This window comes from Silurus meridionalis, chromosome 11, assembly GCF_014805685.1.
Source record: "Silurus meridionalis isolate SWU-2019-XX chromosome 11, ASM1480568v1, whole genome shotgun sequence".
NCBI lineage: Eukaryota > Metazoa > Chordata > Actinopteri > Siluriformes > Siluridae > Silurus > Silurus meridionalis.
This window is the reverse complement of record NC_060894.1, coordinates 15,320,615-15,337,980: the sequence shown is the minus strand read 5'-3', so window position 1 is coordinate 15,337,980 and position 17,366 is coordinate 15,320,615. Positions and strand designations below refer to the sequence as shown.

The 17,366-nt window shown below is 36.1% G+C and overlaps 1 protein-coding gene across 1 annotated transcript in view; it reads right to left on the bottom strand.

The window, feature by feature from the left end:
- Positions 1-17,366, bottom strand: part of kcnj6 (potassium inwardly rectifying channel subfamily J member 6) — a 60,296-nt gene that overhangs the window by 13,282 nt on the left and 29,648 nt on the right. Inside the window, exon 2 of the mRNA XM_046861981.1 lies at positions 10,665-11,589. Coding sequence (XP_046717937.1) covers positions 10,665-11,565 — 901 coding nt within the window. The 5' untranslated portion in view covers positions 11,566-11,589. The remainder of the gene's footprint in view (positions 1-10,664; positions 11,590-17,366) is intronic.

The following is a 17,366-nucleotide window of genomic DNA, read 5'->3' as shown; positions in this document are numbered from 1 at the left end:
GCATAACAGCCAGGTTTTCATGCCTTTGTTGTCATTCTGCAGGTGTATAGAGCTACAGGACGTGACATTACGCAGCCATGGAAAAAATAGTCATGTTGTGATCTGGGAAGGTGCTCGCTACTTTTTTGAGTCTAAACAAAATGCTGCTAGAAAATTCTCCTCTGATTCTTTTTGCCAGTGTTCCAATTACTGCTGATTTCACACCAACTGACAAAAGCATTTGTAAGTACATACATCAACGATGTTTCCACGCATCAATGATTGTCGCTCCTGTCTTTCATATTCATCTTTTCATCTTTATGCACAGTCATATCTAAGTTTTTTTTGTATCCAAAAAAATACATTAAATTTCAAGGTGTGACTTACAACAGGCTGATTTCATGTCTGTTTCATGGATGGCAGCAGATCTATTGGGACATAAAAGCAATTTGATTGTTTTTTTCCACACTAAGTCTCTCTCCATCTCTCAGGTGGGTATAGAGACCACAGTAATTTTCCAGTTTTAGATAGGAAGGTGTCTGATAACTGAGAAAGAACACAAGGATCAGCCTAAAAAATGATTCACTGTTGTTAGAGCAAAGGTCTTTTATAATAAGTGTCCTTTACATTGTCATCAATCATCCATTTCATGCATATCCTCACCATTGTGCAACAAAGGCACATTTCCAGAACCTCAGCAGCAGCAAATGTCTTTGTGCTTCATGGTTTTAAGACTCAGTCTTTACCTTTTTCGAGTTCCCCTATACTCTAAAAAAACTGCACTTTATGGAGGGGGGCCTCTATGACATTATCAAAGGAATCCAAATATTTTTTATAAAAAAAAAATTGTATATATATATATATATATATATATATATATATATATATATATATATATATATATATATATAAAAATTACACGTTTTTGTACCAAAATCTTTTAGTACAGGGCTTTTGGTTTCAGAAATGCAATCCTTTCTCACGTGTGAAACATAATTATAATCTGAGCTCTTTGTTTAGCCTCTGCTTCACACTTTGAGTGTATTTTTTATTATTAAACTTGAAAACATACACAACAATGCCAAGGGTAAAAAAAAAAAAAGAAGCTAGATGTCACTAGTTGACAGAGCACAGTGTCACTGTGGCTGCTCACTATGCACCGGAAATAAGATTTGTTTTGCACATGCATGAAAACACTAATGAATCCATAGGGCTAGCATTAGCCTTTAACCAGGAAGTGGCTAGAGGCTAACGCTAGAGCTATGGATTCTTTAGCGTTAGCTTAAACAACTTCTCCTAAAAGGAAAAAATCCTGACAATTCCACAAATAGAGGGAGTGAATAAATGACATATGGACAAAATGAAGGCATTTGTTAAGTTATTCTGAAATAAGTAAAACATATCTTTAGAAAACTAATTATCACATGTAAAAACACACAATCATCTGTAGTACCTAAATGGAGTCTAACAAATGTAAACAATTTAATTACATTTTTAGATTTATTTACTTTTATTTTATCAATTTAATTTGTGCCAATTCAATTGATTACTTAATTCACTTAATACAATAAAAATATATTGCATTAATTAGATTTATTGTATTTTATTTTTAAATAAAAAATATTTCATATATTATTTAACCAAAATGGCATTTTGTTTAAACATTTAAAAAATATTTTAACTTTTGAAATGTTGACAACAAATGTTAATAATAATAAACTGTGTTAATTAAAAAAACGACAAGCAATTTTATGTTTTAATTTCTTCCTCTGTATCCAAATATATATATATATATATATATATATATATATATATATATATATATATATATATATATATATATATATATAAAATAAACATATATTCATACAAAGATAGATAGATAGATAGATAGATAGATAGATAGATAGATAGATAGATAGATAGATAGATAGATAGATAGAATGCACCTAATTCTGAAATCTATAAATTTTTTCAAGCACTTGTGACTTTACACTATTGTAGCACTGATGCCAGCTGTTTGTGTTATATATATATCTATAAAACACAGTGGGGCAAAAATGTATTTAGTCAGCCACCAATTGTGCAAGTTCTCCCCCTTAAAAAGATGAGAGAGGCCTGTAATTTTTATCATAGGTACACGTCAACTATGAGAGACAAAATGAGAAAAAAAAAGTCCAGAAATTCACATTGTCTGATTTTTAAAAAATGTATTAGCAAATGGATATTATGATGGAAAATAAGTATTTGGTCACCTACAAAAAAAGCAAGATTTCTGGCTCTCACAGACCTGCAACTTCTTCTTTAAAAGGCTCCTCTGTCCTCCAATTGTTACCTGTATTAATGGCACCTGTTTAACCTCATTATCAGTATAAAAGACACCTGTCCACAACCTCAAACAGTCAGACGCCAAACTCCACTATGGCCAAGACCAAAGAGCTGTCAAAGGACACCAGAAACAAAATTGTAGACCTGCACCAGGCTGGGAAGACTGAATCTGCAATAGGTAAGCAGCTTGGTGTGGAGAAATCAACTGTGGCAATTATTAGAAAATGGAAGACGAACAAGACCACTGATAATCTCCCTTGATCTGGGGCTCCACGCAAGATCTCACCCCGTGGGGTCAAAATGATCACAAGAACGGTGAGCAAAAATCCCAGAACCACACGGGGGGACCTAGTGAGTGACCTGCAAAGAACTGGGACCAAAGTAACAAAGGCTATCATCAGTAAAACACTACGCCACCAGGGACTCAAATCCTGCAGTGCCAGACGTGTCCCACCGCTTGAACCAGTACATGTCCGGGCCCGTCTGAAGTTTGCGAGAGAGAAATTGGGATGATCCAGAAGAGGATTGGGAGAATGTCATATGGTCAGATAAAACTTCTTGGTAAAAACTCAACTTGTCGTGTTTGGAGGCGAAAGAATGCTGAGTTGCATCCAAAGATCACCATACCTACACCATAAGCATAGGGGTGGAAACATCATGCTTTGGGGATGTTTTTCTGCAAAGGGACCAGGATGACTGATCTGCGTAAAAGAAAGAATGAATGGGGCCATGTATCGTGAGATTTTGAGTGAAAACTTCCTTCCATCAGCAAGGGCATTGAAGATGGCTGGGTCTTTCAGCATGACAATAAAGGAGTGGCTTCGTAGAAAGCATTTCAAGGTCCTGAAGTGGCCTAGCCAGTCTCCAGATCTCAACCCCATAGAAAATCTTTGGAGGGAGTTGAAAATCCATGTTGCCCAGTGACAGCCCCAAAACATTACTAGAGGGGATCTGCATGGAGGAATGGGCCAAACTACCAGCAACAGTGTGTAAAAACCTTGTAGAGACTTACAGAAAACGTTTGATCTTGGTCATTGCCAACAAAGGGTATATAACAAAGTATTGAGATGAACTTTTGTTATTGACCAAATACTTATTTTCCACCATAACTTGCAAATACATTTTTAAAAATCAATGTGAATTTATATATATATATATCTATATTTTACTGATGTGCCAAGTCTCAAATCAAACACCGAAATCCTCCATGATGCACACATCCAGCAATTACAACCATCCGTGTGGAAAGTTCTGTTTGGTGTAGGGCTGCTGCAATCGATTAATTTAATATTGTAACGATTATTCCAGTGATTAATCGAGTAATCGGACAAGAAGTCTTATCTTTCTTTATTAAAGAGCAATACTAAATGCGAGAGTGAAAATAAGACAGGTCTATTAAAATGAACAAGTAATTTGTTTTCTTTTTAGAAAATTTTTTTTTGTTTGAAATGATACCAAACTTTAAAAACTCAATATTTTCCTCGCCCCTCGCAATTTTCTCCCCGTTCCGCCATTTTTTTTTTTCTGCAGCATCTTCTGTGTTACCTGTCCAGTGTGCTCCAGTGTTTAGTGGGTGGTTCATCAGTAATAATGGTCCGTGAGAAACACAATGCTCTGTGTGTAGTTAAATTGACTAAACAATCGTTACATTTTTTGAATTGAGTTACTCGAGGAATTGCTTCAGCCCTAGTTTGGTGTCCTGATGACTTACGTAATTTAAAACACCATAATTACTTTCAAATATTTACAAGAATATTTTGTCTTAATGCTCTATGTTAAGTTTGGTTTTACTAATAATACACATACATTTGCATAAAGCATACATATTTGTCCAAGTCCACGTTGATTAGAGTATTAAAAATTTTTAAGTATTAATTTAAGGTACATTTAGAACAGATAAAAATGTGCAATTGAGGTGCGATTAATCAAAAGTTACCTCATGACAACCTATAATGTTCATAAAGCAAATTAACTGAGTTATGTTACAGATCACTTTAGGTAACGTCTCTGAAAGCTGAAGCGCAAACATATTTATACATTGTGTAAAGAAATTAAGGTATGGTAAAATAGACAGTTGAACAGCAAAAAGAGTTTTTTAGACGAAAGACTACCAGGATAAATGTTTTACTTCAGATGAAAAAAATTCTGACCCCACAAATATGAAACTGAAGAAAGCATTAACTAATATTTATATGAATTAATGCATTTAGCTTTGTGCAGTAATAGTAATTACAATAACAATAATAATAATAAAAATAATAATATCAACAATAATAATGGTGTTTATGATGGTTCCTGGCTGTTTAGATAACAGACTTGTGTAACATCAGTGGGTTTTCCTGCCACTCACTCACACATGCTCTCTCTCTCACTCTTAACACCATCTCTATAGCAACCACTCTCACAAACCACTCAAAATAGAATAACAGTTGCTGGAAAAGCAGAAATTTCGACTGATTGTTCCAACCCGAGATGCAAAAATCCATCATGTTCAGCCTTTATTTAGTTCCCCAGTCAAGTGCTTGTGATGATCATTGTGCCGAATAAAAGCTTTGGGGCAAGCAGGGTCAACTTTGTTCTTGATTAAATAATGTATCAGTCGGGTTTTCTGACAATGGCTACATGATGAGTTCTAAAAATACACCCGCAATAAAAACATTTATTTTGCCATTCGTTTATGAAAAGTGTCTGAACGAATGATTGGGGCTGATCACAGAGGCCTTTGTGATAGTGTTTCCCCCAGTAAATCCAGAATAATCAGCATTGTAGCCGTGTGTGTATGTGTGTGTGTGTGTGTGTGTGTGTGTGTGTGTGTGTGTGTGTGAGAGAGAGAGAGAGAGAGAGAGAGAGAGAGAGAGAGAGCAGACAAAAGGAAGGACAAAAGTGGAGGACTGACTCAGGCATGACAGCTGTCCATGAAGTCTAAAAACAGCTACAAGGACACACAGGAGCAGCAGCTTGGAATGCAAAAGTCTAGACTTGCCAAAACACTCACACACATACTCACTCATACACATACACATTCATGTGAGGACCTTCCAGTGACATAATTATTAATCTATGTTAATGTATATACACACATGTACACACCTCAACCCCGACCTACGACCACTTGACTAACGACAGATGGGCAGATATTCATTGTGGGTATCAGAGACGGTCTATTTGGCGTGACCTTGCCTAGTTTAGACGTGTTCAGAGAGAGTTTTACCCTTTTCAGCTTTATTTACCATGGCTGAAAAACACAAAAGCAGTACATTTGTTGCTGGTGGAGAAAAGAAGCAGAGGAAAGCAATTTTTCTGGAGGATGTACCTTGTCTACTTCGGAACGCATCAAAGAGTAATCACTCTTCTCGACTTACGATGGACTTACGAGTGTTTTTTTGGTCCCTATCTACATCGTATGTAGTGCAGTGCTGCATTTGTATTTAAATGGACTATGTGAATGAATGGAAGCATTGAGGCAAATTATATATATATATATATATATATATATATATATATATATATATATATATATATATATATATATATATATACAATTTATATTCCATAATTTATATTCCATTTAAATACAAATGCAGCACTGTGTTTCCCCACGGACCGTTTATTACTGACACACCACCTGCTAAACACTGGAGCGCTCTGGACAGGTAACACAGAAGATGCTGCAGAATAAAAATAATAGAGGAGTAGGAAGAAAAGAGTGAGGGGTTGAGGAGAAGATTCAACCACAAAAAATGACAAAGTTTCCACAGTTTTGGAAAATTACTTACGAAAACACAGTACAGTGCATTTTTAAATGCAGTGTTTAGGTTTGAATATTATTTTATGTGTATGGATTCTTGTTCAAAGTTTCTTTGTCTTCAACTTTCCTGTCCACTATTTTTGGCTCTTACGAAAGATTCAAGAGTCAAGATTCGTATTTTTGTCACAAACATAGATATATATATATATATGCAGAATACAAAAAAGCCCAGATCGGCCGCTCAGAAATTGCGCATTAAGTAAAGTATAAGTAAGTATAAAATTTAAGAGAATATGAAAACAAAAAATATATTAAGAAAATATATTATATAATGATAAGTAATTAAAGCGTTCCAAGAAGATTGCAAAGTCTTATGTCATGGCAGAGCTGTAGTTAGGCTGAAACTTGGAAGTTTATAACTATTATTTTGATGTATGTCTTTGTTTTAGGGTCTACTATAGTTACCTTTTATTTTTTAAGTAATTTGAAATTGATTTCTACATTTTATTTTTATATTTGTATTTGCATTTTGATGTAATATGGCAATTTAATGCATTGAATGGGTTTTGTTTTCACAGATATTCTTGTATGTAATTTCAGCAATAAAAATGTAAAGTTTTCTAAAAAAGAAAACAAATTACTTTCATTTTAAGAGAATCTTATTCGATCAATAGATAGATAGATAGATAGATAGATAGATAGATAGATAGATAGATAGATAGATAGATAGATTGATTTATTGATTGATTGATAGATAGATTTCTGTTGGGATATTTGGTCCTTAAAAACATGCCACAAAACAAACAAACAACATAAAAAGGCCCCTGAAAGCCCGCTCTCCCCCCTCTATAATTTATTTTACTGTTGAAAGTAAATTAAGAGTAAGATCTATGGTGTGGGACTTACAATCCTGACTCACAATGCTGTTATGGTAATTCTGTTAGACGTGCATTGAAACTCATGAGCCCTTTTCTTTTCATGCCGCTCATGTGTAGCACAATTATTCTGCTCATTTGGCAGGAAAATGCTTGCAGTATTATCAATAATAAATAATAAATCCCCACTCAGGTAGCTCTTCTCTCCTTCACTGACACACATAACAATCAAATACAGACAACCACATAAAAAGGACATTGCAGAATGCTCGAAGGTTATACATTCATAAGCTCTAAAATGCTGGAGCACACGCAGGGCAGGTCTGTCTGAGTGTTCCCTATGGACTGGCTGAGTCTGTGTGTGTGTGTGTGTGTGTGTGTGTGTGTGTGTGTGTGTGTGTGTGTGTGTGTGTGTGTGGTTGTGCAGAATGTTGTTAAATCCTGTGGGAGTAACCCACTTGAATTACTCTTGCCTCACTGACTCAAGCAAGCAAGTGCAACATCATCTGCCCCAAAATAGGAAGCCGAAACTCTGCCCTCCTGCCACACAACCTCAAACTCTACTGCCTAACAACCAATGCATGTAAAATTTTTAAAGGTCTTACTTCATAAAATAATGTCTCTTAATGTTGCCAATTTGACTACTGCCAGTAGACCGATGAGACATACTTTTTAATTTGACAATGGAAGTGGAAGCATATCCATTGTTTGTTGATTCATATAAACATATTTTTTATTTTTTTGACAATAATTTAAAGTAACTCACAGTATCAGTTTGCTAATCCCATGAGAGAGGGTGAATAAGGAGATCAATTAAGAAAGTCTTTAATAACAAAGCCTTTTCTGAGCTAATACCATGTAGCCCTGTTGCTAGTCCCAGGTCCAGTTATCTGCCTTTAGCTTAATAATTTACATAAATGCCTATGATTCATCGAGGATCTGCTACACAAACTGAACTGGGTACTGTTTGGAAATGTGCAGTTGCTGATGCTAATGCAACTTGTTTTCATGTTCTGCTGCTGTATTTTATTTGGTACTCGGTTTGGACACTAAAATACTTCTGGTGTGTCAGTCGATGATTCAAGCGATAGAACTTTAAAGCACACAGCCTTACATTTATTTCTCACAACCTCAAATTTTACTCCTCTTAACAATCTTAAACTTTTATGAAATTCAGAACTAACTTTTCCTAAAATAAACCTCTGTGTCCTCAGACAACCTCAAACAATGTCACCACAAATAACTAAGTCTAATATCATACAACCACAAACTTTTGCCCCCACAACGTCAAGCTGTCCACCCCCTATAGAATCTCTTCAGTTGCAAGCTTGGACCACATGCAGCCTCATCACTGGAGGTAAGCTTTATATTCTCCAGCTCATTTGCTCAACCTCTCCAATATAACATGAAAATCAGCATGCCCATGAGAGCTTGCAATTTCACCTTGGACTGCTGATCATTCCATATTCTATCATTTACCCCTGGGAGGAACGCTTTGCCTCACCTGCGGTTCACAGCTCGGGCAGCTGTGGCCTCAGATTTGCGGCTAATGAAAGATCATCTGCATTCCTTGCACTAGCACAGCTTGAGTATCTGTAAAGGCCTCATAAAATAGTAATCTGCAACAATTACCCTGAAAATCTGAGGTGGTCAAATGCTGCTTCCAATTAGCCTTGCATCTGCTGCCCAGAGAATAACCCGGGCTAGATGTGGAACGAACGGTGTTCAATTTTGAATGAACTCCATTGTATCTTGCAGCTGAATCAAGCATGTGGTAGAAATCTAGAGAGAGTTCTGCAGGCTGTAAACGTGGAAAGACTCTTAAAAGGCTCGAAGGAATACAACCACATTATTCTACCACCGTGCTGAGCTCACCAGCTAGAAGTTTTTTTTTGCTCTAATTTTGAAGCAAGCTTTTATCTGGACCTGCTCCAAAGACCCTTCCAAACTGGCTACAATCCTGTAAGTTAAGATCTATGAGAGTCAGGATTCATTCTGATCCTCCTCTTTAGACAGTCTTGTTCACCTTGGAATGATCTATGACAAGGTGTGGGACTCTTGAAAAGACTACAATGAATAAAAATGTTATTTACTTTCTGCATGCTGCTGCGGATTTCCTCATTTTGTTCTCATGTAAACTATACCAACCACACTGACATCATAGCATTTTTTATTACATTTTTTTCTCTCATTTTAGACATTTGGTATCAAGAATCAACCACTCGCACAAATATGGTGGGGTGAAAACTGATGAACCGTTCAAGCTGTTAACGTCTCTCTTCATCTTCCTATGAGTATTTTTTTTTTCCAATATGTGATGTGTTTTTATCGGCTTTAATTCAATATGCATGGATGTTCAAACTGTACATGCATTAAAACTGGTAATGCTAGTAACGGCAACCCTGCACAGATTAGGTTTAACATCAACTATAGTTAACAGGGAGTTTATTTTTTGTTCGGAGAAGAATGTTACACCAGTGAAAAGTAAACCTGTTGCCCCTCACGATTAACCCTTATCTCATGGTACATCATTACAGTGTTAACATTTTATACACATATTAGCATTTTCGCCTAATCTGGGAAATAACTTCGTGGAATGTTCATAAGATTGATTATATGCAAACATTTCACATATAGGTTTTTCCAGGTAAACAAGGAAAACCTTAATTTTTTTTAAATCATAGACTAGCCAGGGGATTCCTCTCACAACTAACACTGGAAGATAACATCTGTTCTTGTATTGATATGGATTTCTATTTTATATGTCTGAATTATAACATGACGTTCTCATTTTGTAGTGTTTTTTAAAGCCACTCTCCCTCAAAAATCTGTATACAAAAAAAACCTTACTTTCATTTTTATTACTATAATACAAACATTGAGAGCAACATTAAATTTAATTTCCAGCTCAGACATATAAGAGATGTTGTTCTGTTATTGTACTGTAAATAGTAATAATAATTTACCAACTGCCTAACTGACTACAATAACAATAAACACTGGAATAATAATATAGATTTGGATTAGATTTGGATCCTAGCGCATGTGACACTGTTGTCTTGCTAAAAACCTAAAAAAATGATCTCATACTATATTACTTTTTGATATTTTCTAATTTTTGCTTTCAGGAAAGGTACTATTCTGTGTCTTTGTAAATAAAACAAAAAACACAAAGCTCCACATACGTTAGCTTAGTCATACTGCATATATATATATATATATAAAAAATAATGTGTCATGACTAGATGAAACATAAACTTAATTAGCTTTATATTACACAGCTCATGAGTAAGTAATGAGTGAGTAAGTGGGCATATGTTTTGATTCCCCTGTTTGTGTATACGATACAACGTGATGTATTTTCCCTTTACTTAAATGGCACTAGTTTTCCTTTCTGTCGAATCAGTAAAATCTCTGTCTGCAGAGTGTGTTTCTCTCCAGCACACCAGACGGAATTTACTCTGGTGCTAATGAAAGATCATCTCATTTACGCTCCCTGGTTAGACATATCTGACCTCATACACAAGTAAATATTCTTTAGACTCACAGCTTACAAACATGATACAGGATTTTTTATAAAATGCGCCAGGCACAAAAGCATACTTTAAAAGGCACATTTTTTCTAACCTTTCCACATAAAGCAATCTTTTCATATGAACTCAGAAGACCTCTTTTTTTTTTAATCCTACCAGTCTTCTGGTCTTTTTTTGACAAAAAAAAAGAAGTGTTCTTACCTGTGGCCTCCACCATGCCTTCTAGAATGACAACAATCTCCAGCTCCTCCTTAGCTAGGTTGGCTTTGGAGATCTCCCAGAAAGGACTATGCTGGTTGATCTCGTGGCAAATGATGAGTGGGGACACAAGGAAGAGGCGGTCATCACCTGTGTCATAGCCCACATTCATGTCTGTTTGGTTGAGGGGAATAAACTCCCCCTCCTTGGTCTGTTTGGACTTGATCAGCTTGGCTCGAATTGAGGCCTCAACGATATGCGAGTTCCTCAGGTCCCCGACACGGAACATCAGACAGAGGCGTCCATCACGCATTGAGATGACAGCGTTGGTAGAGAACACCAGTGTCTCTGCACGCTTCTTAGGCTGTGAGATCTTCACAAACATGCAGCCCACCATAAAGGCATTCACAATGGAGCCCAACACTGACTGCACTAGCAGGAGCACGATGCCTTCTGGGCACTTGTCTGTGATCACCCGATACCCATAACCAATTGTTGTCTCAGTTTCTATGGAGAAAAGGAAGGCCGAGACGAAACCCTCTAAGTTGTTGACACACGGTGTCCATGCATCATCGCCTATGTGCTCCAGATCCCCTCGTGCATAGGCAATCAGCCACCACATGAAGCCGAAAAAGAGCCACGTAACTGTGTAGACCAGCACAAAAATGAAGAGGTTGAACCGCCACTTCAGGTCCACTAGTGTGGTAAAGATGTCTGTGAGGTAGCGGTAGGTCTCGCGGACGTTGCCATGGTGCACGTTGCACTTGCCATCCTTGCGCACATAACGTTGGATCTTGCGCTTGGCTCGCTCGCTGTCCTGAAGCTGCTTGGGCAAGTCGTCTCTTGCCTGCTTGGGCAGCCGTGGCTGTCTCACAGTCACGGGACTTTCCACATCCTGCTCCATTTGGCCTTCTGGAAGGATCTGAGCCTAGGGTGCAAGATAAATGAGATAAGATCGTCTGACAAATACTGCAGCTTACATAATCAGCTAATTATACATATATTATTTGAATCCTGAATCCAACCAACAGCATCCAACAGCATGAGGTGAAAATACACCATATTGTGTATTTTAGGTTACAGGATGAGTCACAAGGCACAAACTCATCTAAAAAACAAAGCACACGTAGACCAATTTATTAGACCAATAAAAAAATTAAAATAAAAAAAAATAGTGGAAAGCATAAAAGTTTCACACTAGTTATTCATATTATTATCTAGAAACAAACTGACTGCTGGCATTCTGTTATTCATGCCAGGGTGATTTTGTTTATATGTTTCTTTGCAAACGTTAGCTTTTGTGCAATGTTTAACTCTATCTGTCACGATTATTCAGATAAATTTAATTTTACTATGTTTTCAGCACTATTCACCACCCAGCCAATGATTCTTTGCCCATTTTTTGTTTGTTTGATTATTTTCAGTAAAAATGCAAAATGAACCAACAGTATCAATTCAGCTCTGATTTAGACCTAGCAAATGAGTTAACAAATAGGCTAATAGGAGTGAAAGTGCTTTCAAATACAAACGGTGAATGCATGTAGACAAAAAAAAAAAAAAAAAAGAAAAAAGGCAAAAAAAAAAACTAATTAAGGGCTAAAGTTGGTTGTATCATTAGAAGCTAAATCAAGGCAGAGCAGAACCTAAAAAAATATTTCTGTAGGCCTAGCTCAGTAATAGATGATTGTGGATGCTTATAGTCAGTCAAAGCTTACTGGTTCTGCCCAATTCTTTATAGCTAAACTATTTTGATGGTGTTCTACAAACCCACTTTTTGCACATAAGGCAAATTGTGGTCACTGCTGATCAGTGTTGGGGTGGAACAGTAGGAGCTCAGACCATCTCATCAGTCTTTTACACCAGTATTGCCCCACTGTGGCTTTAACCTAGGGTTACATACGACAGCTTCTTAGGTCTGAGTGTTCCTAATGATCCCTGCATGATTTACTGTCACAGCAAGCTCTTCACTAAACAGCAGCATAATGATCCTAAAGAGTATTCTTCTGCTACTTGGGAGGTAGCTATAGGTAAAAGCAAGCACATAAAGTGTTTGTGTTGTAATGTAGAGGAACATGTCAACCCAGCAAAACATAGTTGGATATGTGTATAAAATATATATATATATATATATATATATATAACCTACAAATAAATCAATATATAAACAAGCAATCACACAAACTAATAAATAAATTATCACTTAGTAGTACAGAAAGAAGCAAATTACTTACAGGTACCAATGTGCCATCCATTGTTTAGGATTGTCAAGAAAGCAATTGATATGATTTTTTTTTTTTTTTGCTGCATGTCTTGACATTTCTCCTTCTCACTGACATTTCAGCATGACCTTATTATGCTGTTCTGTGCTGGATTATTCCTCTATAACATTGCTACAGCAAAATTCTTTTAAAATTAATAAAACAGGCTTCAGTTTTCTGCATCATTCGCTGTAATGTTTGTGAAAAAAAAGCCTCTATATGTACTACATTTCACACATGGAGGTCATTACAATATACCCATTAAAATAGCAGTGTACTGAATTAACACAGAGAATCTCTTACTGTTGTGTAGATGAATCATTTATTCATTTATCTTTATTTTGACTTTTGGGATATTTTGATCGTGGCAGAAAATCACCAACCGATGCAGACATGGGTGATATACATAGAAACTCTAGCAGCCAGTAACCTGAGCTCATGATTGAATTGGGAACCCTGGAGCTGTAAGTAGGCAATGCAACCTAATACTCCACATGACCTAAGAAAAAATAGGAACCTGTAAAATGATGATTTCAAGCACTGTTGAATGTAGGCAAAGTGCAAACATAAGTTCTTAACCATATGTATAAGTAGTAAGCATGTTAGTACACCATATAAACAGTTAACAGCTTATGCTCTATGTAACAACATGTTAAAGTGACCATCATTTTTAAGACATCATAAAATAATGAAGCAACTGTGCAATTTAATATACAGAAGAGTAGACAGAAGTAATTTGAGAATAACAGTAATATCTTTAAAATAATTTGTAATAGTATATCCCTTGTTGGCAATTAGATTTCTTACTTTTTGGTCTAGACGAGTAAAAAAGAGAGATAGATTGAAATCCTATGTATAAATATTGCTTGATTTATCCCTGAATTTTAAGCTGGCCTTCTCATTATCCTCTTCATTAAATAAGTTGTATTAAACCTGTATTAATTCTGTATAGGGTCATAGCATCATAAAACTTATATACAGTACCTCTGAGAGAATTGACCTCTTCAATCTATCGCTTTCTGGCTAAAACTGAAGTCAAGATGCCTTGTATAGACGCATGGCTTTTGGTTCAACACTGTGTCCTAAGGGAAGGACAGTCAACGCTTACATCTTGACATGAGTCCACTTAAATCTTCCCTTTTGTTCCCTATCCCCTCTCCACACTGTACTGTTCGCACAGAGCTGTCAGAGTCAATTCTGCTTCTGCAGACACACGACCATTAGGCAAAGTGCTGCTCTCTTTCTCTGTTCTGCTTACAGCGACTTTGCTGATTAGTCACACACAGAGGCGTTTCATTCCCTGACCTTGCAAGCTTATTCAGCATCATCAGTGCTGAAAAAACACGAATTCTGCAAAACCCTTTAAGCATCAACAGGCAGTGTGTCTACAGGAGACACATTTCTTCCTGAACAATTTGGGCAGCTAAAGAATGGATATCACTTCATCAGTGAAGCTTTATTTTACTGTCTATTTGTGGGAAGATGCGGTACAACCACACAGAATGGGAAGTAAACAATGCAATAATAATGTGAATAATAATGTAAAATTAATGATAAACATACAAAACGCATGTTTTAAACTCCAGGTTAAATTCCGCAACTTGATTTATTTTCAAATAAATTGAATTAGCTTTTTATCTGTAATAAAAAAATGACTTCAATTCTTTTAGTGCTCAAGGTGATGTATAAAAAAGTTTAATCCTCATTAGTTGTTCTAACTAGGCCCTTACAATTAGGCAATTTTGGAAAATGAAAATTAATGCACATTATTAAAGTTAAAGATATAAATTGCCTTTTTTTTATTTTAAGCTTAGTTTATCAGGATGGTGGTGGTATTCGGGGTGACATGTTGTATTGAATAATAGGGCACACATGAGCCCTATTTTGCCTGTACATTTATTTGATTTTTTCGTTTTTTCTCTTTCTCCATGAGCATTGAGGCCGAGGCTGTGTGCAGAGCAGAAAGTGACTGAGAGTGCTGGAAAGCTGCCAAGCTATTTGTGTTGAAAAGTGTTACATTATTGTCTGACTACTCGTGGAACAGACACATGCTTAAATTAAAAGCTCAAATGTGATCTTAAACGGGTCTTCTGAGTGGTCTACTGCCAATTCGGTTACACATAAGTAACACAATATAACTTCTATTTATAGTTAAACATTGTCTTGCCCTTGATAAAAAGGCCTATGTTAAGTGCCATCACCCCATTTCACACCTGAAAAACAGACAGTCTAGCAAAAGCAAGAGTGAAAAACTTCTGACTCATACCAGGTGTTACAGCACCAACCAATATATTGCAGATTTTGCTGCTTGCAGCTGATTTCTGTCTCCTGATGCTCTGTACACATACAGGGCAGAACAACCTGTGCCACTTATAGATTTTTGTTCAAATGCATTGAGACTTAAGGGATTTGTGTAAGAACATAAAATGTAAATATTACTATTTGCATACTTTTATTACAGTTGGGTGTGGGAACAGCATGTAATTCAATTAGCACCATCTGAGTAGAAAGGAACATTATCAGGAACTGAAATTTCTGAGAAAGTTTAACATATTTCAAGTATAAGTATTTCAAGTCATTAACACTTTAGATCAAAGGTATATACTGTAAAACACTGCAGTAAACAACTGTAACTATGTTTATAGTAAAGTACTTATCTAACATAGTATAAAATAATAAAATAACACAATCCAATACATTTCCTCATTAGACTGCAAATAAGGGATGGACATATCCATGGCAATGGATTGACTGGAATGTAAATACACAACCATGTCTGTAGCCAAACTAATCTTAACCCAAAAATAATAAACAAAAAATATATATATTATTTTTGTCCAATCATCTCATAGCGTTTCTCTCGTATGCACTTCTGAGCAGCACATCTTAGTAAAGTTTGCATTTGCCATCATGCATTGCCAGGGTCAAAGAGAATTGCCCTAAGAGTAGGACAGTGAACACTGTAGGTGTTGTAATGATTCAAATCTATGTTACTTGAAACTTTTGCTTTACCCAATCAGATTGTGACTCGCTTATTCCAAGGCAGATTAAAAGGCATCTAAACATGGTGACATTTTCACATCCTTTGATTGGATGGCTTGAGAGTCTATGAGTCAGCTCTTACGCAGTCCGTCGGAACTGCATAGCCCAATTATACAATGACTGACAGAGGGGAAGAAATTGATTTGGTTGCAGATATACATACAAGAACATTTACAAGACGGACTTTTCAAGAAAAGATGGACATCATAAAGAAAGGTCAGTCAAAACACCTCAAAACAGTTGCTTTTTCCTCAACCATTTATACTTTTCTTAAGAATTGCCTTCATTTCAAATCCCCAGGAAAACTGTTCTGCACGGAAAAAATTCACAAAATGAAAAAAAGCACGGAAAACCCAGAGTCATTTTATAAGGTTTATATCGATTCTGCTGCTAGAGATGTTGTAGGCATCTGTGGCTGAAATGAGACTTGTTGAATTGTGTTCATTGGGTTTCTTGCTTTAGTAATAGCATTCATTCACACTGCATAAGATATCTCTCTGTGATCCAGCGGTCTGTTATACTGTGTTATTGTATAATATTGGTGGTTTCTATAGCTGTGGCATTATAATGAGGGTTTTGAGAATTGGATTGGTTTAAGCAGGACACCACTGAAGGCCTAAGTGTGAAATGTATGGCCTGCCACTGAAAAACAGTGTGACGGTAACGATTCTAGCTATGCCCCTGAAATCAATCACCATACACAGAACAGAAGAATATACAAATACCAGCACACTTATGATTTCATGATGTTCCTTTTTTTTATTCAACTCATAAGTGGGTTTTATTTCGCGTTCATTATATCGTGTCATCATATAAAGTAGCATCAATGTATCACAATCGTTAACATTTTTTTGAAAAATAGTCATCAATAGTCAATCAATAGAGATCAAACAATATTTCGAAATAGTCTGACACGGTACTTGTGAAGAAAAAAGTCCACATTGCACGTACTCAGTTTAGGGTTAAACGCTAAACACCTCTTGTTCGAGAGTCGATGATGATTAAATGGCTTCGTTGTGGAAAGAATTGTGGATTGTAACAAAGTAAATGTAATTCATTACTGCACTTAAGTTTTCATGTATCTGTATGTTACCGTAGTATTTTCATTTAGGAAGACTTTAACTTCAGCTTCACTACATTTTAAAGACAAATATCTTACTTTTTACTCAACTACATTTTGCAAAAGCAGTTGTTCCATTTTTTTTCCGGCCACCCGTCCCCTGTGCAGCCATCGAAATCACATAACCTGGTGATCTTCGGCCTCATTAACATGGGCAAACTGTACACTTCTAGACTGGGTGGAACAAAATTCAAGCTTTAACCAACTCATCTATTAATTAATTTGCACTTCAATTTAATACTCTTTAATACCTTAAAACTTTAATTCTGCATATAAGTAATGATT